Source organism: Amblyomma americanum, chromosome 7 (assembly GCF_052857255.1).
Source record: "Amblyomma americanum isolate KBUSLIRL-KWMA chromosome 7, ASM5285725v1, whole genome shotgun sequence".
NCBI classification, from domain to species: Eukaryota; Metazoa; Arthropoda; class Arachnida; order Ixodida; family Ixodidae; genus Amblyomma; species Amblyomma americanum.
In genome coordinates, this window is record NC_135503.1 from 166,217,998 (window position 1) to 166,240,895 (window position 22,898).

Genomic DNA, 22,898 nt, shown 5'->3' on the forward strand with positions numbered 1-22,898 from the left:
TGCCCAGACGGTGCCGGCGCCAAGAACGTCGTCGAAAAGCATGCCAGGTCCTCTCCGACTAGGTCGACTGCTTCAGTACTGCAGTCTTCCGACATTTTTCGCCCTGCCTCGCTGCACTGGAGTCTGCGGCCATTGCCGTGGGACGGCATCACTTGAGGCTGCTGTACTTTCCGGCTGACCTACCTGGACTCGGACAACCTGGACCGTCGCACTGCATCGCACTAGACTTTCTTCCCTTTCTTCCGATGATGGTCCCGCCCAAAGAAAACCACGCCTGTTCGAAGAGAGCTCCAGGAACACCACCCGGCGACCCCAAATATTTATCTTCGTCTCCGCGCGCTCCCCGCGCCTCCTCTTCTTCCGCCCAGGGCGTTTATTCCCTTAACAACATGGTCTATTGATGAGTATCCTCTACGAAAGCCTGCCTGATCATTTGGTTGATTGAAGTCTAAGGTTGCCCTGATTCTATTCGCAACTACCTTAGTCAATACCTTGTAGGTAATGGATAGCAAGATGATTGGTCTAATTTTTCAGGTCCTTGAAGTTTCGTTTCTTATGAATTAAGATAACGTTAGCATTCTTCGAAGCTTTTGGTATGCTTGAGTTCATAAGGTATTGCATACACAGGGTGGCTAGTATTTATAGCACAATCTCCCCTCTGTCCTTCTCTTATCTGGGGCTGTATTCAGAGTTAGCGTCATAAAAAAAAAGCATCGTAATCTGCCGCAGTGGCCACCCCTGCCTGGTTGAAACACCGGAAGTCAAAGTCGATTCGGTTGCGACTGTGAGCAGCGGCAGGATGTCACTGTATTGCGGTTGCTGCAGCGAAATGTCCAGCAGCTCTTTTGCTCTTTGCTGAGAAATGGAACGCGGCCAATGCAACAGAAGTTGCGCATCGGATTACACTGTAAAGGGGTAATATCAAAGCTGCTTTATTTACCCAATGGACTTCAACAAATAGAAATAACAGTTCAGATACTCTTAACTGCATCATAAAGGCCGGAGGTGTACTTAAAGAAGAAAATATTGTATGCAACTACGCATGGCTTTTCAGTGACAGAAGGCGGCTGCTACCAACGTTGGCTGCTACAGCCGTGGCCTCTCATCTAGATTACAACTGCTTCTTTTCCCCCGATCAGCATGGTTTCAGATCCGATTATTCACGCGAAACCCAACTTTTTCATTTCACTACAGATCTCAACCCAAATTTACATTTGTCATTTCAGACTGATGTCATATACCTGGACTTCTCGAAAGTTTTTGATCGTGTACCCCTCAGTGCCTTCTAGCCAAACTTTCATGCTTATGCCTTGATCCCCTGGTTTTAACATGGGTGCGTTGTTTTCTAACAGCTCGTAGTTGATACTCTATCATCGATAATGATCAGTAGCTTGCAGTTGAGGTCTTATCCGGCGTCCCACAGGGCTCGGTGCTCGGTCCACTTCTATTTTTAATCTTCATAAATGATCTTCCTGCAGGCATTTCCTAGACCATTCGTCTTTTCACAGACGACTGCGTCTTGTACCGCCGCATAACCACGAAAAAAGGTCAGCTAATCCTTCAAAATGGCTTAAGCACTATTGAAGACTGGTGTTCCACATGGCTAATGCAGCTCAACGCTTCCAAGTGTAAATACATGCAGGTAACACGCAAGCGCACTAACGTTAACTACGTGTATTCATTAAACTCAACCACCCTTTCCCAAGTAGTTTCATACCGGTATGTCGGAATTCATATCACCAACAACCTCACGTGGTCCGAGCATATTACGAAGCTGGCAGCTGATGATTCGAAATCACTCGGGTTTATCAGACGGCACCTCGGTTCTTCCCCACCTTCTATCCAAAAACTAGCCTACAATACTTTCGTCCGCACTAAACTAGAATATGCCTACCCTATTTGGAACCCACACCAATCTTACCTAATTGATAGCCTAGAAGCTATTCAAAACCGTGCAGCCCGCTTTATTTCATCTGACTATCACACCCACTCTAGTGTTACAAATATAAAATTATCTCTCGACATACAGCCTCTGGTGCACAGGCGGAAGAAAAATTGCCCGTTTGTCTTTATTCCTCGAACTATACCATTGTTTTCCTCCACTTATGGACTCCATTCTGCTTCCGCCCCTCAGAACTTCGCACCGTCTCTTCCACTCCATGAGCATTCTACGTGTGCACGGCTCCACTAACACATTTAACAAGTCACTTCTGCCTGTTTCCATTGAAGAATGGAATTCATTTCCCGTATGCATTGTCATCGAACACGATCCATGTAGAGTTCCGCTAATTGCTGCTGTCACACTTAAAAACCTGATGTTGATTATTCTTTCCTTTGCGTTTTACTACAGTGTATATAAGTTTGGCCACTCTCTCTGATGGGTTTATGTACATTTTCTCTTTATATCCAGCCAGTATATGTATATGGCACTGACTGTGACCTGTTGTATGCTTGTGATGTAACACCTCCCCCTTATGTAATGCCCTGCCACCCAGGGGTCTTTAAGAGTCAATAAAAAATGATGATGACATCTGTTCTGCAGCGATATCGTGAATTCCTCTACTTTCCCTCTTACAGCTAACTCGTTAATGGGCTTCCATTTCATTAGTTTCTTCCGTTCCCTCTTCAAGTCTAAGCTAATATGTCCACTTCCTGTTCTCTCGTTTCAGGAAAAAGGTATTCATGATCTGTAAATTATTTCTTTCTGCGAACTCTACTAATAACTCTCCTTTGCTATTCCTGAAGCCTATGCAGTAGTCACCTATTGCCTCGTTTCCGGCCTTCACACTGTAGTCGCTCATCAGTACATTGTACTGTGATTCTGCTTTGTTCATTATCGATTCCATGTCTTCAGAGAAGCTTGCAACGATCTGGTCATCATGGCTGGATGTAGGCGTGTAGGCCTGCGCCAACTTCAGCGTGTGCCTCTTACTAACCCAATTACGATAGCTGTGACCTTATTAATACTGCAGAATTCTTCTATGCTGCCAGCTATATCCTGATTGATGAGGAATCCCACACCTAGTTCTCGTCTGTCCGCTAATCCACGATAGCACAGTACGTGCCCACCCCTCAGTACTGTATACACCTCACCTGTCCTCCTAACCTCACTAAGCCCTATGACATGCATTTGATGCCCGCTGGTTCCTCGAACAGCAATGCCAGGCTATCCTAGCTGGATAAGGTGCTAACGTTAAACGTTGCCAGGTTCAGTTTCCAATGGCCGCCTGTTTGAAGCCAGAGATTCTTAGCACCCGCCACTGCATAGCAGGCCTCACTGCCGCCTTGGTCAGTTGCTCTGCAGCCGCTATCGAATGAGGGCCGAAAGGTTAGTTGGTTTGCTCATAGAAGGTTGTGGCCAAGTACAACACCACAGTGGCCAAATCCTGCTCTGGTGAGGGAGTGCGTTTTGTCGGCTCTTGTCACAAAGATCAGGCCCCACTCCAGGCCTGATTATGCAAGTCCATCGACACGCGGAGTTTTTTTTTTTTTTCCAAACCCGGTGGAGAGCTGCACCGCACCGGGATTCGTACCCCGGTCCTCTTGCAGGTAAGGCGGATGCTCTACCTCTATGCACATAATATTGCAATAGATAATCCCTGGGCAGACGACGTAGAGGAAGTGCCTGGGTGGTCGCGTGCATTGTCCGGAGCTCCCTATGATCTGTGTGTGAGGTGCACAACAAATCATCAGGAGACTTTTGAGTGCGGTGCGCCGACAGTGGTGTGTCAACAGCGGAGCGCTGTGCGTGCCATCCCAGCATTGCGCACATGCACGTGCAAATTGTGTGTGCGACGTGACGGCGACGAAGAGCACGGCGAGCACAAGTAGCGGAGAGCTGACGTGTCAGAAAACCAAGGTGTGAAGGGAGACAATGCAGCTGAGATCGTGTCATTCAAGGGCAGAGGTGGCAGCCGTCGGACGTTGGGTTCGTGCTGCCGTGGACCTCCCCTGGATCATCGACGCAAGCCTCCTGCGTTCCTTGTAAGCATGGAGGTGGCAGCTGACGGACTGAGGGTCCGTGCTGCCAAAAGGCAGCCTTGGATAGCCTGCATTAAGAATACGGCGTTTCAGGATACCGACGACATGTCCTAGCTACGCTTCTGCTGCTGCTGCCAAGTTCTTGGAGCCGCTGACAGGAGTCCACCGGCGTCTTCCTGCAGTCCTCTCCGCTCCAACTACCACCTGGATCCTTTCCGCCACTTCCTTCGACGCAACGCCAGCGACGCATCGCACTTTTTACACCCGCGTCCGCCCTGTCTACAAGGCATCCCCGTTTCACCTGGGACGCTCAAGTTCTGGTGAACTCTTTCCTTTAATCTGTTGTGTTATACGCATGTTGAGTGTGTGTATTTCTTATTGTTTTTGCTTCTTACTGGTTCTTTTTTTTAAGTTATAAACACGGCTTCGTTTTGTTTTCTTTGATCTGTTTGTTGTCTTGTTTGAACCTGCACACGACAGCGTTCCCCTGTGGTAGTCGGGGGCGTGTTACGAATTCGTGACACTGTGCCGTGGTCGCCCTAGTGTCTGACCAGCCTTCGGGCAATGCAACATCCTTGGTGGATAGTGCCGGTTAATGATCTCTACACCATGGAGCTTCGCAGCGGTTGTGAGGCCAGGGCTACTACCACTGTCAAATGAACTGTAGAAGGACGGCAGATTAGGTGAGTTGGTGCTCCATTACAAGAATCGATTTTCAACAGCGCTAGACAACAAGACCGTGCTTGTCAGCGCCGTGTTTGTCTTTTCATCTGTCTGGTCCTGTTGCCTAGAGCTGCTAAAAATCAATTCTTGTCATGTACTACCATCACCATGGCTCAACCCGGTGAGTCGCAGACCACTCCTGCCGCTCCTTTCGTGGTCCCGGCTCACCCCCGTGACCCCGGTACCTTTCTTGGCACCAATGTCGACGACTGGTTGAGCCTTTATGAGCTAGTAAGCACCTATAACCACTGGGATAATAATAATGCTTGCGAATGTCATTTTCTATCTGAATGGTACAGGCGAGGGTGTGGTATGAGACCAATGAAGAACTCACAAGCTAGGCGGCTCACTGCCAAACAACAGCTTGCTTCACGTGCTCAGTCGTCGAGGAAAAATTATGAGGACCGGGGTTCAAATCCTGGTGCCGCGCAATTCTCCACCGGGTTTAAAAAAAAAAAAAAATCCGCGTGTCGATGGAATTGCATAACCAGGCCTGGAGTGCGGCCTTATCTCGGTGACAAGAACCGACAACGCACTCTCTCACCAGAGCAGGATTTGGCCACCCTGGTGTAGTACTTGGCCACAACCTTCTATGATCAAACCAATTAACCCTCGGCCCTCAGTCCCCAGCGGCTGCAGAGCAACTGACCACGGCGGCGGTCAGACCTGTGAGGCAGCGGAGGGTGCTAAGAATCTCTGGCTCCGGACAGGCCGCCATTGGAATCTGAACCTGGCAACGTTTAACGCTAGAACTTTAGCTAGTGAGGCTAGCCTAGCAGTGCTGTTCGAGGAACTAGCGGGAATTAAATGGGATGTGATAGGGCTTAGCGAAGTTAGGAGGACAGGTGAGGCGTATACAGTACTAAAGGACGGACACATACTGTGCTATCGCGGGTTAGAGGGTAGACGAGAACTAGGTGTGGGTTTCCTCATTAATAAGGATATAGCTGGCAACATAGAGGAGTTCTACAGTATTACCGAGAGGGTAGCAGCTATAGTAATTAGGCTGAATAGGAGGTACAAGCTGAAAGTGGTGCAGGCCTACGCACCCACATCCAGCCATGATGACCAGACCGTTGAAAGCTTCTATGGGGACGTAGAATCAGCAATGAATAGAGTAAAATCGCAGTACACTGTACTGATGGGCGACTTCAATGCGAAGGTGGGCAAGAAGCAGGCTGACGACCACGCGGTAGGTGACTATGGTATAGGCTCTAGAAATAGCAGGGGAGAGTTATTAGTCGAATTCGCGGATAGAAATAATTTACGGATCATGAATACCTTCTTCCGCAAACGAGAAAACAGGAAGTGGACCTGGAAGAGCCCCAATGGTGAGATTAAAAATGAAATAGACTTCATACTATGCGCTAAACCTGGCATCATTCAGGATGTGGCCGTCCTCGGAAGGGTGCGTTGCAGCGACCATAGAATGGTAAGGTCTAGAATTAGCCTAGACTTGAAGAGGGAACGGAAGAAGCTAGCGAAGAAGAAGACCATTAACGAGTTAGCCGTAAGAAGGAAAGCACAGGAGTTTAGGATAGCGCTGCAAAACAGATATTCGGCTTTAACTGAGGAAGATGATCTTGATGTTCATTCAATGCACGATAACCTGACATCAATAATTACGGAGTGCGCAGTAAAAGTAGGCGGTAGGACAGTTCGAAAAGATACCGGGAAGCTATCTCAGGTGACGAAATATCTGATTAAGAAGCGCCAAAACATGAAGGCATCTAACACTACCGATAGAATAGAACTAATGGAGCTATCAAAGTTAATAAATAAGCGCAAGGTAGCCGACATAAGGAAGTTTAATATGGAGAGAATCGAGCATGCTCTAAAGAACGGAGGTAGCATAAAAACAGTGAAGAGGAAACTAGGCATAGGTAAAAACCAGATGTATGCATTAAGAGACAAGCAGGGCAATGTCATTAGCAATATGGATAAGATAGTTAACGTAGCCGAAGAGTTCTACACAGACCTGTACAGTAGCCAATGTAATCAGAACGCTAATGAGAAAGACAGCAGTGCACAGCAATGCGTCATCCCGCCAGGAACGAAAGATGAAGTAAAGAAAGCCTTAGAAGCAATGAAAAGGGGAAAAGCAGCTGGGGAGGATCAGGTAACAGCAGATCTGTTGAAGGATGGAGGGGACATCGTGCTAGAAAAACTAGCCACCCTGTATACGCAATGCCTTATGACCTCGACTGTACCAGAAGCTTGGAAGAATGCAAACATTATCTTAATTCATAAGAAGGGAGACGCCAAGGACTTGAAAAATTACAGGCCGATCAGCTTACTATCCGTTGCCTACAAAGTATTTACTAAGGTAATCGCTAATAGAGTGAGGGCCACGTTAGACTTTAATCAACCAAATGATCAGGCAGGCTTTCGTAAAGGATATTCCACAATAGATCATATTCACACTATCAATCAGGTGATAGAGAAATGCGCAGAATATAATCAACCTCTGTATATAGCTTTCATTGATTACGAGAAAGCATTCGACTCAGTGGAAACCTCAGCAGTCATACAGGCATTGCGTAATCAGGGGGTAGAAGAGCCTTATGTCAAAATACTGGAAGATATATATAGCAACTGCACAGCTACTATAGTCCTCCATAAAGTCAGCAATAAAATTCCAATAAGGAAGGGCGTCAGGCAAGGAGACACGATCTCGCCAATGCTGTTCACCGCATGTTTGCAGGAGGTATTTCGAGGCCTGAATTGGGAACAGTTGGGAATAAGAATAAATGGAGAATACCTAAATAATCTGAGATTTGCTGATGACATTGCCTTGCTGAGTCACTCAGGAGGTGAACTGCAAATCATGATCAACGAGTTAGACAGGCAGAGCAGATCGATGGGTCTAAAAATTAACATGCAGAAAACCAAGGTAATGTTCAACAGCCTAGCAAGGGAACAACAGTTCACAATTGGCAGCGAGAGCCTAGAAATTGTGCCGGAATACGTCTACTTAGGGCAGGTAGTGACAGCTGATCCGGATCATGAGAGGGAGATAACTAGAAGGATAAGAATGGGGTGGAGCGCATATGGCAAATTCTCGCAGATCATGAGTGGCAGTTTACCAATTTCCCTCAAGAGGAAAGTACAACAGCATAATCTTACCGGTACTCACCTACGGGGCAGAAACGTGGAGGCTAACTAAAAGAGTTCAGCTTAAGTTAAGGACAACGCAGCGAGCCATGGAAAGAAAAATGATAGGTGTAACGTTAAGAGATCGGAAGCGGGCAGAGTGGGTGAGGGAACAAACACGGGTTAATGACATCCTAGTCGAAATCAAGAGAAAGAAATGGGCTTGGGCAGGGCATGTAATGCGAAGACAAGATAACCGCTGGTCTTTAAGGGTAACAGAGTGGGTTCCAAGAGAAAGTAAGCGTAGCAGGGGGCGGCAGAATGTTAGATGGGCGGATGAGATTAAGAAGTTTGCAGGCAAAGGGTGGATGCAGCTGGCTAAGGATAGGGTTAATTGGAGAGACATGGGAGAGGCCTTTGCCCTGCAGTGGGTGTAGTAAGGCTTATGATGATGATGATGATGATATACAGGACATACTGCCTCCTTACCACAAAGTCGACACCACCATGAGCGAGTCCGACAAAGTGGGCCACATGCTGAAAGGTATCACTGATGATGCTTTTCATTTGCTCGTCTGTAAAGATTGTACTGTTGACACCATCATCAAGAAGTGCCATCGATTTGAGCAGGTGATGAGCCATTGCATTCCTCAACAGTTTTGCCAACTTCCGAACACAGCCGCGACATAATCTTGTGAGGAGCTGCGACTTCCATCCCAAATGCCCTCGGGCTCTCCTCCCGTCACCAACACAGTCACACGTATTGTTCGACGTGAACTTGAGACCCTAGCACCTATGGTACCGTCATCGACCACCCCAGATACCACCTTGCCCGCAGCGTCGCTTATTCAGGCCGTCGTGCGGCAAGATCGCCCATCTGAAACCCCCACCGGCGGTGTGCGCCAATGGAAGCTCGGTCACACAGAAGCCACCTCCCGCCAGTTTCCGTCCCACATATATTACTCACCCTGGCGTTACCGCATTCCAAATGAGTGGCGCACGGCACACGACCGCCCCATCTGCTTCCAATGCTCTCTCATCGGCCACATAGCTCGCCACTGCGGCAGGCCATGGACTTCATCCCCCCGCGACACCTTTTCCTCCTACTACCGTCCAAACCCTTCTTGCCACTTCTCGCCTCAAAGCCCGTTCGAGACGTCTGCGGCCGCCGTTCAACCTCCACGTCCTCCCGCTCGCCTTCACTGCTAGTCCACCACTCTCACTCACCGCAGTCGCCTCGTCTTTCGACTGCTGCTTCCTACCGCCCCTCCCATTGGGAAAACTAATTGATGCAGCTCCCGGAGGTGACGCTGCATCAACAACTCAGACCACAAACCCTCTACTGACCACCCGATCAAACCTACTGGACGTCACAGCCGATGGTGTCCCTGTGCGTGCCCTCATTGACACCGGTATATATCTGTGATGAGTGCTGACCTCCGCCGTCGCCTTCGCAAAGTTCTCATACTAGCAACGTCCCGTGTGCGCGTGACGGATTGTGCCATGCATGCTGTCAATGGTCTGTGTACCGCTCACGTGACGATTGCAGGCTAAAGCACCCCGGTTCAATTCAGTTTTGACCACACGTGCCCATGATCTCATCCTCAGTTTGGAATTTTTTTGACCTCTCCGCTCTCATTGACTGCTCGCCGGGTGTCCTCCACCTCGAGCTTCCCCAACTCGGTCCTGAACCCATCGGCTCATCGCCGATTGCTCTGCCTCGAAGATGCCCACTTGCCCTCCCAAGCCTCCTATTTCGTTGCACTGACACCATCCAGTCCAATTCTCGATGCGTCCATCCTTGACCTCGTACTGACCCACAACGTTGCCCTGCCCCATACCATCGCCACCATCAAAGCCAACACTCTGTTTGGGCTTCTCCCACGTGCTTCCGGCACGCATATGCATCACTACGCTGTCCCTCCTCGCCTTGTGCCATGTGGCTGCGTTGGACGCCACTCTTGTTCGTTACCCAGCAGGCTCGCTCCAGTCCTCCCCTCTGTCGTCGGATGCATTCACGACCACGATGCCCACCGATCTCCATCCCGACCAAACTTCCCAGCTTCATGAACTTCTACAATCCTTTTCCAATATTTTTGACCTGAACCACACCGCACTGGGCCAAACGCTCGCCGTGACACACTGCAGTGACACCGCCACCCCTACCGTGTCTCCCACGCTGAGTACAAGGTCATCAATGCCGAGGTTACAAAAATGGTAAGAACATCATCGAACACTCCCACAGTCCCTGGCCCTCTCCAGTGGTACTTGTGAGAAAAAGGACGGCTCATGGCACTTTTGCATTGATTATCGTCACCTTAATAAGATTACTAAAAAGGGCGTGTACACCCTGCCAAGTATTGACGATGCTCTTGACTGTCTGCACGGTGCCATATTCTCCTGAATGGATCTGCGATCCGGCTACTGCCAGATTGCCTTAGATGAGCAGGATCGTGACCCCTGATGGGCTTTATCAGTTTAAAGTGATGCCTTTTGGCTTATGCAAGGCACCAGCCATGTTCGAACGCATGATGGACACCCTTTTGCAAGGTTTTAAAGTGGACCCCGTGCCTGTGTTATCTAGACGATGTGTGTTGTATTTTCACCCACTTTTTCGTCCCACCTCGCTGACCTTTCCCAGACCCTTTCACCGCTCTTTTGTCGTGCTGGCCTGCAGCTCAACTCTTTGAAGTGCCATTTTGTGCTATGTCAGATCACCATTTTGGGACATGGCGTTGACTTAACGGGGGTTCACACTAATCCCAATAAGATCCGGGCTGTGAAAGACTTTCCCCTTCCACGAGCCCCTTGCAACGACGTCCTGAGCTTCTTGGGGCTCTGCTCCTACTTCTGTCGGTTCATTCAAGGTCTCTCCGAACTTGCCCCGCCCCCTGACTGACCTTTTGAAGAAAGACGCCACCTTCTTCTGGGGACCGTACCAATAACATGCCTTTCCACTTTGATCTTCAAGCTGACCCCCATGCCAGTGTTGGCGCACTTCAATGTGGCAGCCCCCACCGAAGTCCATACTGACACCAGTGGCTGCGTCATCGGCGATGTGCTCTCTCTGCGGCAATCTGGTCACGACCATGTCAACGCCTATGCCAGCCGCCTCCACTCTTCCGAAGAGCGCAATTACTCCATTAAAGAATGAGAGTGCTTAGCCCTTGTGTGGCCAGTTGGGAAATTCCTCCCTATTTATACGGCTGCCCTCTTACAGTTAAAAACGACCAGCATGCTAGCTAGGCGGGCGAGTTGGTGATACATTTTCAAAAATAACAGCGCGAAAAACGGGGACGAAGGGTAGAAAAACACAGGACAAGCGCTGTGCCCTTCGTCCCTGTTTTTCGCGCTGTTATTTTTGAAAATGGACCACCATGTGCTCTGCTGGCTCTCTTCTCTGAAAGACCCTGCAGGCCAGCTTGGTCATTGGGCATTGCGCCTGCAAGATTACTTGGTCACGTTGTACTTAGGGCCCAAGGAAGCTGTCAGAACTTTTGAGACTGGAAAGGGGAATATTGGTCTAGATGGCTTTTCTTTTTGTTCATTGTGAATGGTATGGTACTTGTTTTTATTGAAAAAAAAAAAGGTCACATCGGTCTGCCCTCCACCCACCATGATGCCCAACTATACTCCGTCTCACAAGATGTTTGCAGCACTACGAAAGGTACAGCTCTCTCGTCCAATCAGGATGGCGCGCACTACATTAGTGTGTTCCTACGCGCCTGTGGCTCGATCCACCTGATGTCCAGGTGGCTTCTTTCTACCTCTATTTATAGTAGCACCGAGCCACAGGTGTTCCACTGTGCAGCGCCGCGCCTTTCCTCAAAATCCAACTTTCAATTTTCAGTTTTCTCTCGCTTCTTTCCCTCCTTTATCTCTTCCTTTACGATGCGGTTCGGGTGTCCACCGAGATATTGTCTTTCTTCTTTCCCTCCCTCCTTTATCCCTTCCTTTACTGCGCGGTTCGGGTGTCCACCGATATATGTGAGACAACCAGGGTACTGTTCTCATCAGTTCCTCTGTTGTCGCGTCGCAGTAAATTTCAGTAATCGTGTCATGTGCATATAAATTTATTTACTCCAGCGTGCCGAGGCAGCCGAGTGTCGATGGTGGCGAAATGCAAAACAAGCCCATGTGCTGCGCGAGAGGCAAAGCACGTTAAACGGGTTCGATCATCTCATCGTCCTCATAACAACTGAATTCAGCACTGCTGGTTGTGTCGTCCTCCAGGTTGACAACAATGGCCGGTCCCTGGTCAACAACATCGTCGATGATGTGGTCCAGTTTTCTCATCACATCTTCCTCACTGATAATATGCTGCACGTAATTCTTCCATTTCTCAACAGTCACTTGCGTGATGCCTTGCCAAACCAGAGGCTCGACGTCTTGGAGCTTAAACGTCTTGTTTTGGCTGGCCACGAAACCCTTGACGTCGCTCCAGACAAGCACTATCGGGTTCAGTTGGCAGTGGTACGGTGGCAGGCGCACAACGAGATGGCCAGCAGCTTTAGCAATGCAGTCGACATGGTATTGCTCCCCACCTGTGTTCACATTGCTGACAAGCTGCATGAGCTCGGCCTTCACCATGCCGCTGCTACACGCGACACCTTTTCCGGACAGCCAAGCCTGTATGTCCTTTTTGAGGCTACTCATCTGCGGCACTTTATCCTGCTTCACAGAATGATATGGCGCGTTGTCCATCACTATAACGCTGCCAGGTGGTAGTAGTGGGAGAAGTCTCCTGGAGAACCAGTTTTCGTAGTGTTCCCCGTTCATTTCCTCGTGGTAATCGCCCGAGTTTTTCTTCGCTCGGAAAACTTCCGCTGCGCCTTCGACAAAACCTTGCTCACTACCGCAATGCGTCACAATAAGCCTGCCACCTTTGCCACTGGGGTTTTGTAGACCAGTCGACAGTCCGGATCGATGCGCTTGGTGTGCAGATTGGATGGTGCAGTCAGTCCACACTCGACTTCGCGTGTGGCCGGCGTTAACCCACGTTTCGTCGGTGAAGAAAATAGGCCTACCCTGGCGTCGCAGCTCCGCTATCTGGCGCAGGTACCGGCGGCGACACTGCACAATGTGCGTCGCTTCGATTAACATCGCATTCCGAGAGCGCTTCTTATATCGGAAGCCAAGTTTCTTCAACATCCTCTGCATTGTCGCTGCGGACACGGTCGGTAGCGTTTCGTCCTCATCGAAATGCGCAACCACCTTCGCGATAGTTGGAATTTCCCCTCTCTGGAAAAAGGTGTGTACCACCCTTCGCAACACGCTCAGGTCAAAATCGTCCAGCTTCTTCGTCCGCTCGCGGCCTCTTCCGCCAGCACGCTTCTTCGGTGACAACACTCGGCCCGCGTTCAACGTCTCCGTTGTCCACTTGTAAAGCGTTCGCTCGCTCACCTGCGTGAGTTTTGCCGTCCTCTTGATGAGCGCATTTGTACTCCAACTGCCCCCGCACTCGACGCGAAGCGCTTCAAGAACATTTAAAGCCACCTGCTTCGCCTGCTTGGGGAAACAGCGCACTGTCGGTGTAGAGCACACAGGAGACACAACAGACTCGTCCGACGCCATGTTGGAAAGTGGCGCCGCATCACTACCTCGCAGCAGGCCTCCGCAGAGCTGTGTCCGTACAGGCTTTGTCTGGTAATTTCACCAGTGATTGAAACACTCCCTACCATTTAAATATACCTGTCCAAATCATGTTTTTAGTTGCAATGCTTATTGTTTTGATTAATAGTCATACACTCCTCAAATATTCGAGGGACTATTTTCTGCGTTTCTGCAGCCCTGATTGGACGAGAGAGCTCTACCTTCCGTAGTGCTGCAAACATCTTGTGAGACGAAGTATAGGCAATGGGACAGGAACTTAAAAACAAGTACTGCCATGGCAGCTGCATCACAGCAGAGAAGAAAGTAGGGAGCATATGGTAGAGAGCCTTGGTGGAGCAGTACATTATTAACGTTCCTGAGGGGTGCGCTGCTCGCAGAAAGAAAACGCGCCGGTGCATTTTTCTATGTTTTTGCATTCTGAGCTTCGGCTGGCACCGGCAGCGCATGCGTTGTCCCATCTTCCTCTATTCTTCGCTAACCTGGCCACTGTCCCCGCTTCGCAGATTTCACGTGCCTCAATGGCAGGCTACACCGCGTCAGGCGAGCTGCTAGCCGCGTTGCTGCACAAGCCATGCGCGCCATGAATACTCCCAATCATTCAGTGCGGTGGACACGCGTTGCCAGAATGGTTTTTCTCTTGTCAGCTGTCGCACACTCCATGCCAACCTCCCAAGTTGCCGGCTACTGGCCTCCTCGCAGTGAATACTCACCGTCAGCCGAGCCACCACAGAGTCGCCCTCTTTCACCTGATCGCACTACCTTCTCCACCCAGCACTCACCTTCTCGTAGTCGCCGCTCCCTTTCTCCCATGCGTCGGTGCCCAGATCTTTTGCAAGAGGAGAACTGTATGCCGCACTTCCTGAGGCGAGAACTGCGCCCGCCACAAGCCAATCAAATGTCCAAGGCCTCAATTACCTCCCCCAAATCTGATCGCCGCTTCCGTAGAGGGTGCTTCTGTTCTGGCGCTTGTCGACACCGGTGCTGCTGTTTCTGAAATGGCAGCCACCTTTTGCCGCTCCTTGCGAAAAGTGACGACCCCACTTTCTGGACTCTCGCTGCGCAGCGCAAGTGGGCAGGCGATTGCGCCGTTAGCGACGTGCATGGCTCGCGTCGTTATTCAGGAGATCCTCTACGTGATTGAATTCATAATTTTGCCAACCTTTCTCATGAAATAATCTTGGGTTGGGACTTCCTGTCACCATAACGCAGTCATCGATTGTGCTCGTGCTGAACGCGAGTTCTTTGGGCTCAGCGATTCCTCATCGCACAGTGCCCCTTCTGCTGCTTCTGCCAAAGCCGGCGTTGCCGAAGACACTGGCCTACATGCCTGCTCTTCCGTTCTTGTGCCCATCACTTGTGACCTTGTTCGCGATGGCAACAACCTTTTACACCATCGCCCCTCTTTCTGTGCTGAAGTACCTGCCCATACCTCATGCCGTCCTCACCCTCTCAGCTGGCCTTACCGTGCTGTTCATGACCAATCCACTTACATATGCTTCCGCAGTGCGTCGCGGTGAGTAGCTCCGTACCGTCCTGATCATTGGTTTAATTTTCTATTGCGATGAGACTGACAATTCGCCATCTCTCAACGTAGATGCCCTCAGCCCGCTGGTTCCTGTACTCTACACTTCGCTTCCAGACGTTTTCCTTCCCTCCATCGACGCCTCTCTCCCTGCACCTCAACGCATTCAACGTCTCGCACTGCTTCATCAATTTTGTTTTTCCTTCGATCCACACCACCTGCTTTGACGCGAACGTTGACTGTCGCCCACCACATCGACACCGGTGACCATGCCCCTGTGCATCAGCGCCCATATCATATCTCCGCCAGTGAGCGCAAAGTTATTTGAGAACGGAACAGGTTGACACCATGCCTCACCCATGGTACTCGTGAAGAAGAAACATGGCTCTTCGTTCCTCCGTTGATTACCACCGCTTGAATAAGATCAAGCGAAAGGATGTTCACCCTCTTCCCCGCATTTATGATGCTCTGGACTGCCTTCAGGGAGCGGAACTCTTCTCAGAAGGGTAGACACTTGGGCTTGCTAGTTCATTTCAAGGGTAGAAAACGTACTGCAAAAAAAAAAAAAAGACGGACACAGAAAGCGCTGTGTGGTGTCATCTTTCTGTGTCCCTGCCTTTTTTTTTCCGCTACTAAGTTTTCTACCCTTGGAACTCTTCTTTCTCTTCTCTCGATTTATGCTCTGGGTACTGGCAGGTCCCCATGGCAGCCGACGATCGCCCTAAAACCGCATTTGTGACCCCTGATGGCCTGTATGAGTTTAACGTCATGCCTTTTGGCCTCTGTAATGCTCCGGCTACTTTCGAGCGCCATTCTGTGCGGCCTGAAGTGGAAGTCGTGCCTCTTATCTCAACAACATCGTGATCTTTTCGCCCGATTTTGCGACTCATCTGTCCCGGCTGAAGCACGTCTTTACCTGCCTTACAGACGCCGGCCTTCAGCTGAACCTAAAAAAGTGTCGCTGCTCGTGAACTAACAATTTTAGGCCACATTGCGTCTAAAAAGGGTGTCCGCCCCAACACTGCCAAACTTAGTGCTGTGACTGTGTTTCCAAAACCTTCTTGCATTAAGGAACTGGACAGCTTCCTAGGCCTCTGTTCTTATTTTCAATGTCTCCTCACAGCACCACCCATCTTGCGTCACTTCGACCCGCAAGCCCCAACCGAAGTGCACACGGATGCCAGTGGCATTGGCCTCGAGGCTGTGCTCGCCCAACGCAAGTCTGAATTCGAGGAAAATGTGGTTGCTTACACCAGCCATGCCCTCACGAAAGCCGAATCCAACTACTCCGGGATGGGAAAAGTGCTTGGACATTTTCTGGGCCCTTGGCAAGTTTCGACCTTATCTCTATGACTGTCCTTTTGACGTGATCACCGACCACCGTGCCCTATGTTGGCTCTATTCACTAAAAGATCCTTCCAGTCGCCTGGCTTGATGGGCTCTCCATCTACAAGAATATAACATACGTGTCGTCTGCTGGTCGAGCCGCAAGCATCAGGATGCTGATGCCCTGTCCCGCTCCCCACTACCAGCCGAGCTTGCCAGCCTCTCCACCTTCGAATCTGCTGCGCCTTCGCTCACCACCTGCGACATGCCTTCCGAACAGCGTAAAGATCAATGGATTGCCTCTCTTCTTGACTTTCTCTCCTACCCATCTGCGGTTCCAGCATCCCGCGCCCTGCGTCGCCAAGCTTCATATTTTGCAATTCGTGATGATCTGCTTTATCGGCGCAACTATAACTCCGATGGACGGAAATGGCTCCTCGTCTTTCCCCGACATCTCCGGTCCCAAATCTACGCCTGTTCCCACACTAGCCCGAAATGCAGCCACACGGGAGTATTCAAGTCGTACACTCGAATTCCTCTCCAGTAGTACTGGCGTGGCATGTATAACTTATCCTGAAGTATGTCCACTCCTGCCAGTCCTGCCAACGCCGTAAGCAACTGCTTCATCACGCTGCTGGAGAGTTTCAGCCACTACATTGTCCGCCTCGCACCTACGACTTTGTTGGCACAAAATTATACAGCCCTCTGCTGTATACCACTGCTCTGGCAACCACTGGGTCATTGTTGCCATTGACCATCTGACCTGGTATGCAGAAACCGCCGCGCTCCCAGCTGCTACAACTTGTGAAGTGGTGTCCTTCATTTTACAGCGCTTTATACTTCGCCACGGTGCTCCTCGTTAACTCCTCAGTGACAGAGGACACGTCTTCTTGTCTGCTGTCATTAAAGCTCTTCTCGCCGAGTGCAATATAATTCATCTGACTTGTAGAGCCTACCATCCGCAAACAAATGGTCTAACTGAACGATTTAATCGCACTCTGGGTACATTGCTGCCAACCACACGAAATGGGACCTCGTTCTGCCCTATATTGCGTACCGCATTTACACGATTGTAAGTCGACCTATTATTTAAAATTTGAAAATCCGAAGTCGGGGGAGGTCGACTTGCAATCGAAACGAAAACATCGCACTATAAGTAAAGGCGAGACAAACGAGATATCAAGCATGCTACAGTGTGGCTGCATTTTTGCTGCGTGGCTCCGTCGCAACGCTCTTGGTGCTGACCTTGAGCAGCTGCTAAGTCAACGCGCGGAACTGGCATACCACCCCCGTGAGCACGGGCGGCTGACGGCGGTGGATGGCGGCTATCGATAAGCAGCAAACTGGCACACCACATGTAGCTGCTAACTGCAGTTGCTGATAAGCGGCGGCGGCCCAATAACGCATCCGCATTCTAAGGGAAGCTCAAGCGTCCAATCAGTTTTTTTTTACTTTCAAATGCGCGCTCGGCACTCAAGGGAGCGTTGATAGCTGATGGAAGGGCCGCTGTTCCGCACCATAAGAAAAGGGGAGACAAACGAGATATCGGACATGCTACAGCGTGGTTGCATTTTTGCTGCGCGGCTCCGTCGCATCGCTCTTGGTGCTGGCCTTGAGCAGCTGCTAAGTCAACGCGCGAAACTGGCATACCATCCCCGTGAGCGCGGGCAGCGGCCGATGGCGACTATCGATAAGCAGCAAACTGGCACACCACAAGTGGCTGCTGACTGCAGTTGCTGATAAGCGGCGACGGCCCAATAACGCATCCGCATTCTAAGGGAAGCTCAAGCATCCAATAAGTTTTTTTTTACTTTCAAATGCGCGCTCGGCGCTCAAGGGAGCGTTGATAGTTGATGGAAGGGCCGCTGTTCCACACCATAAGTAAAGGGGAGACAGACGAGGTATTGGACATGCTACAGCGTGGTTGCATTTTTGCTGCGCGGCTCCGTCACATCGCTCTTGGTGCTGGCCTTGAGCAGCTGCTATGTCATTGCGCAGAACTAGCATACTCTCCCCGTGCGCGCGTGGGCGGCGGCCGATGACGGCTATCGATAAGCAGCAATCTGGCACCCTACACGTGGCTGCTGACTGCGGTTGCTGATAAGCGGCGGCGACCCGATAATGAAATCACGTTCTACGGGAAGCGCAAGAGACCAACAAATTTTCTTTTTACTTTCAAATGCGCGCTCGGCACTCAAGGGAGCGTTGATAGTTGATGGAAGGGCCGCTGTTCCGATCGAGGCGGCACCCCCACTTGGAATGGCAGCGGTGCCGGGGAGTGTCGGTAGTCGACGGAAAAGCCAACGCCATTCACGCATTGTTTCTCTTTGGCTCCGACGCATATCACTACTGCCGGCCTGCGTTTCACAAGTTTTTAACGTAATGCTTCGTCAGTCATCATTTGTGCTCCAGGTTGAGCAAGAGACCGGCCCTCGTTCACGGCTACATTCAAGGTGGCTGCCATTTTTTACGCCGATGAAATGAACAGCCACGCGCCGGGCTGCAAGTTCGACGTTCGCAACGGGTGATACAGGTGTGTCAGCTGCAGCGAGGAAAATTTCTAGCTGTTCCACGCGATGTCGTGATGTGGCTGTTTACGAAGTGCGGGATTTCGCTGGACGATGACGTTAGAACAACGTGCTGTGGGACCGCAGCAGTGACCGCGATAATGCGACCGCGATAATGCGACACCACGATAATGCGACCACGATAATGCGACCACAACAATGCGACCACGAGAATGCGACCACGACAATGCGAGCACGACAATGCGACCACGACAATGCGACCACGACAATGCGACCACGACAATGCGACCACGACAATGCGACCACGACAATGCGACCACGACAATGCGACCACGACAATGCGACCACGATAATGCGACCACGATAATGCTATCGCCTTCAACTATTCAAGGACAAGCTCAAACAACCTCGGAAGTTTTTATTTTTCGGAAATGTTATTTGGGGGGGGGGGGGGGGGTCGACTTGCATTCGAGTCGATTACAGTCGTGTAAATACACACCTACAACACTGCTACCGAGTCCACGACCGGTTTCTCCCCACTTTTTCTGCATCCATCCACTCCCATCGACACAGCTCTCCCATACCGTCCTGCCTCATCCGAGCGTACAACTGTTTCTGAAGCTGCCCAGCACGCAGAAGACTGCCACCAGATTGCACGGTCGCTCAAGGCAGACACTCGGGGGCACCAGAAACACCACCATGATAGTCAGCTTGATCCGGATTTCCCACCCAGTTCACTCGTCTGGCTGTGAATCCTTTCCATCGCTCCCGACCTCTCAAAGAAACTTCTTTTGAAGTATAATGGCCCCTACCACGTTCTGGAGGGCATATCCTCTGTCAACTACATTACTGAGCCCCTCACGCAGTCTTCCTATCTCCGCCGACGTGGTCGCGAGACTGTGGATGTCAAACGACTCAAGCCATACCACGACCCGGTTGTGTTGTCAGTACCATGAGTCTCCAGGATGGCGCCTTTTCTCCCCGGGGCCGTTGTGAAGAAGAAGGGCATTAGCCTAGACGCACTGCCATCACTGAGAGCGACAGCCTGCTGACCTGGAGAGACTGTGTCACCGCCGCCTGAGTGCTGACCTAAGCCCCCGTTACATAGTACAGAACCTAATATAGTAAAGATTTTTGCTGGTCCGAGTCACTTTACTATAGGGGGTTCTACTGCAATCGATCACAAGTGGTCGCTGAGGGAGAACAACCTGGGTCTCACCAGCCCTACCGGTGGCAGCGTTTGAAAGAGCCACCTGCCGCTGCACCACTGCGCCAGGAGAGGCATGAGGACTATGAATGTAAAGTAGAGAATGACGAATTCCGCACATATGAGCATTAACAAATTAACACTACCCCGTCATAGCATAAGGCAGAGCTTAATTGTGCCATCCAGTTTTTTGTTTGCACTATTCATTTCTATTGCAAGTACACCATGAAAACTGACTACTAATGATTTGTGTTGGAGAGCCAGAAAAAGACTGTCATGACCAGTAGCACGAATATAATTGTGCTGAAAGTCGGCCTGTATTGAAAAATTGCAGTGTTTTAATGACGATGACAATGAAATGCACCACAAGCAAGCGACAAGGTGACTCAGCAAAGTCAGCTATGGCAAATGGTAGTGGTGCAAGTGCAACCGAAACGGTTTTATTGAAAAAGATGCATAGGTAAGATGTACATAAATTGATTATTACAGATGCAATCTCACCAGTGCCACAGGAGACAACGCGGTTGGCGAGGCCGATCTCGTGGGCCTCCTTTGCAGAGACTGGCCGGCCAGTCAGGATGAGGTCCAATGCCCGCGAGAGGCCAATCAAGGCAGGAAGGCGTGCTGAACCTCCAGCCATCAGTGGCACTCCTGCTGGACAGAATGCAAATCCCATCCCCTTTCTTTAGGTACAGCAGCAGCCAAGCCACGTTCACTCCCACCTTTCTCTAACTACTTGGCACCAATGTGCTGAAAGGAGTAAACATCGACCAAAGAGTGGAGATCCTCATTCTAAATTTGAAAGAAAAGAAACCACAAAAACCGATCAAGCGACATGACATTTCAGAGTGAAACTAGCAGGAAAATATGTCCCAATCAATCAATCAGCATCTGCGTTTTTTGGTGCGTTTATTCACAGAGAGAGTGTCTATGTTGAAGCTTTTGTGCTGACTAGAGCGGTAGGACTAGGAATTAATATGAATAAAACTAAAGTAGTAATGCTGCCTCATAGCCTCAGAGACCAGTTATGAATAGCAGCTTAACAGTATTCCTCAAGAGGTTGCATCTTGCAGTTCTCACCTATGGGTCAGAAGCCTCATCCAGCAAAAAAGCAGTAGCAGACAGATTAAGAGGACCCATGAAGTCTTTTGATTTGGCTGCACTGTTCTGTCAAGTTCTGCGACGGTGCTGCGAGTGTGCAGCATCAGCTCAAGTGCAGGCCTAGTCGTCTGCTAGCTTGCAAATAACAGCCAGCTGCGTACTGTCGACATCAACAGCCCCCAAAATCTCGAATCATGTTAAGAATTTTCAAGCAGCAAAACTCAATAAGTGCTGCCATGAACCAGCCCCAGAAAATCGTCATTTTAAACAAAAAAGTCGTCGCATGTTGCACGCACAGATGATTTACAAATATGCGCTGAAATATGCTGCTCATGGGATTAGACTTGATGGCTTAGGTTTACAACTCTGACGCCACGGTCATCATTTCATTAAACTACGGTCAAATCTTCTCCGACCTACACATCTGGGCCGCCATATAGCTGCAGCCCAGCTGCACTTCCAATTCCGAGAGTGCAAGCTAGCCAAGAACTAGAGCTACACTACACTGGCACTCTTGCAAAACGAAGACAAAAGGCAATCCCTCGTCAAAACAGGATTCGGCCATCCTGGTGTAGCGGACGACAGACGACAACCAGGCGGGGGATTCCCCAACAATAAGGATATACCGTATTTACTAACATAACTTGTGCACTTTTTTCTTTAAATTAAGGCTTCAAAAAGGTGGGCAAATTATGATTATGATTTATGGGGACTTAACGTCCCAAAGCAACTCAGGCTATGAGGGAGGCTGTAGTGAAGGGCTCCAGAAATTTCGACCACCTGTTCTTTAATGCGCACTGACATCGCACAGTACACAGGCCTCTAGAATTTTGTGTCCGTAGAAATTTGACTGCCGGGGTCGAGATCGAACGCGCGTCTTTCGGGTCAGCAACAGAGCGCCGCACCCACTGAGCCACAGCGGCGGGTGGGCAAATTATGATAAAACTTTCTGCACATGTCCTAAAAGACTACAAGGTTCATCATCATCAGCCTGACTATGCCCACTGCAGGACAAAGGCCTCTTTCATGTCTCTCCAATTCAACCTATCCTTTGCCAGCTGCGCCCACCGTATGCCCGCAAACTTCTTAATCTCATTTGCCCACCTAACTTTCTGCTGCCCCCTGCTACACTTGCCTTCTCTTGGAATCCACTCTGTTAGCCTTAAGGACCAGCGGTTATTTTGCCTTCGCATTACATGCCCTGCCAAAGCCCATTTCTTGCTCTTGATTTTGACTAGGATGTCATTAACCCGCGTTTGTTCCTTCAGCCACTCTGCCCGCTTCCGGCCTCTTAACGTTGTACCAATCATTTTCCTTTCCATGGCTCGCTGCGTTGTCCTTAAGCTGAACCCTTTTCGTTAGCCTCCACGTTTCTGCCCCTTAGGTGAGTACCGGTAAGATACAGCTGCTGCACAATTCTCTTGAGGGATATTGGTAAACTGCCATTCATGATATGAGAGAACCTCCCATATGCGCTCCGCCCCATTCATATCCTTTTAGTTATTTCCCTCTCATGATCCGGATCAGCTGTAACTACCTGCCCTAAGTAGACATATACCCTTACCACATCTAGCACCTCGCTCATCATCATCATCATCTTACACTTCACTAATTTCTGCCGTTCCCTTTTCAAGTCAAAGCTAATTCAAGACCTTACCATTCTGTGGTTGCTACAACAAACCTTTCCAATGGCCTCTACATCCAGCATGATGCCACGATGAGCGCAGTGATGAAGTCTATTTCATTTTAAGGTGAAAGCCTTCAATGGCTCATACTCGCTCGTCCGGTGTAATGCTGTCTTCCA

At 50.0% G+C, this 22,898-nt stretch overlaps 1 protein-coding gene across 14 annotated transcripts in view; it reads right to left on the reverse strand.

Annotated features, from left to right (window-relative positions):
• LOC144096750 (putative enoyl-CoA hydratase) overlaps nt 1–22,898 on the reverse strand; it is a 141,702-nt gene that overhangs the window by 48,750 nt on the left and 70,054 nt on the right. For 9 of the 14 annotated variants that reach the window (XM_077629617.1, XM_077629605.1, XM_077629603.1 and 6 more), the window contains one exon: nt 20,495–20,647. The exons of 1 other annotated variant lie outside the window; for it this stretch is intronic. In XM_077629617.1, the coding sequence (XP_077485743.1) occupies nt 20,495–20,647 (153 nt within the window). The remainder of the gene's footprint in view (nt 1–20,494; nt 20,648–22,898) is intronic. 4 more of the 14 variants (XM_077629604.1, XM_077629608.1, XM_077629611.1 and 1 more) reach the window with 1 other exon arrangement.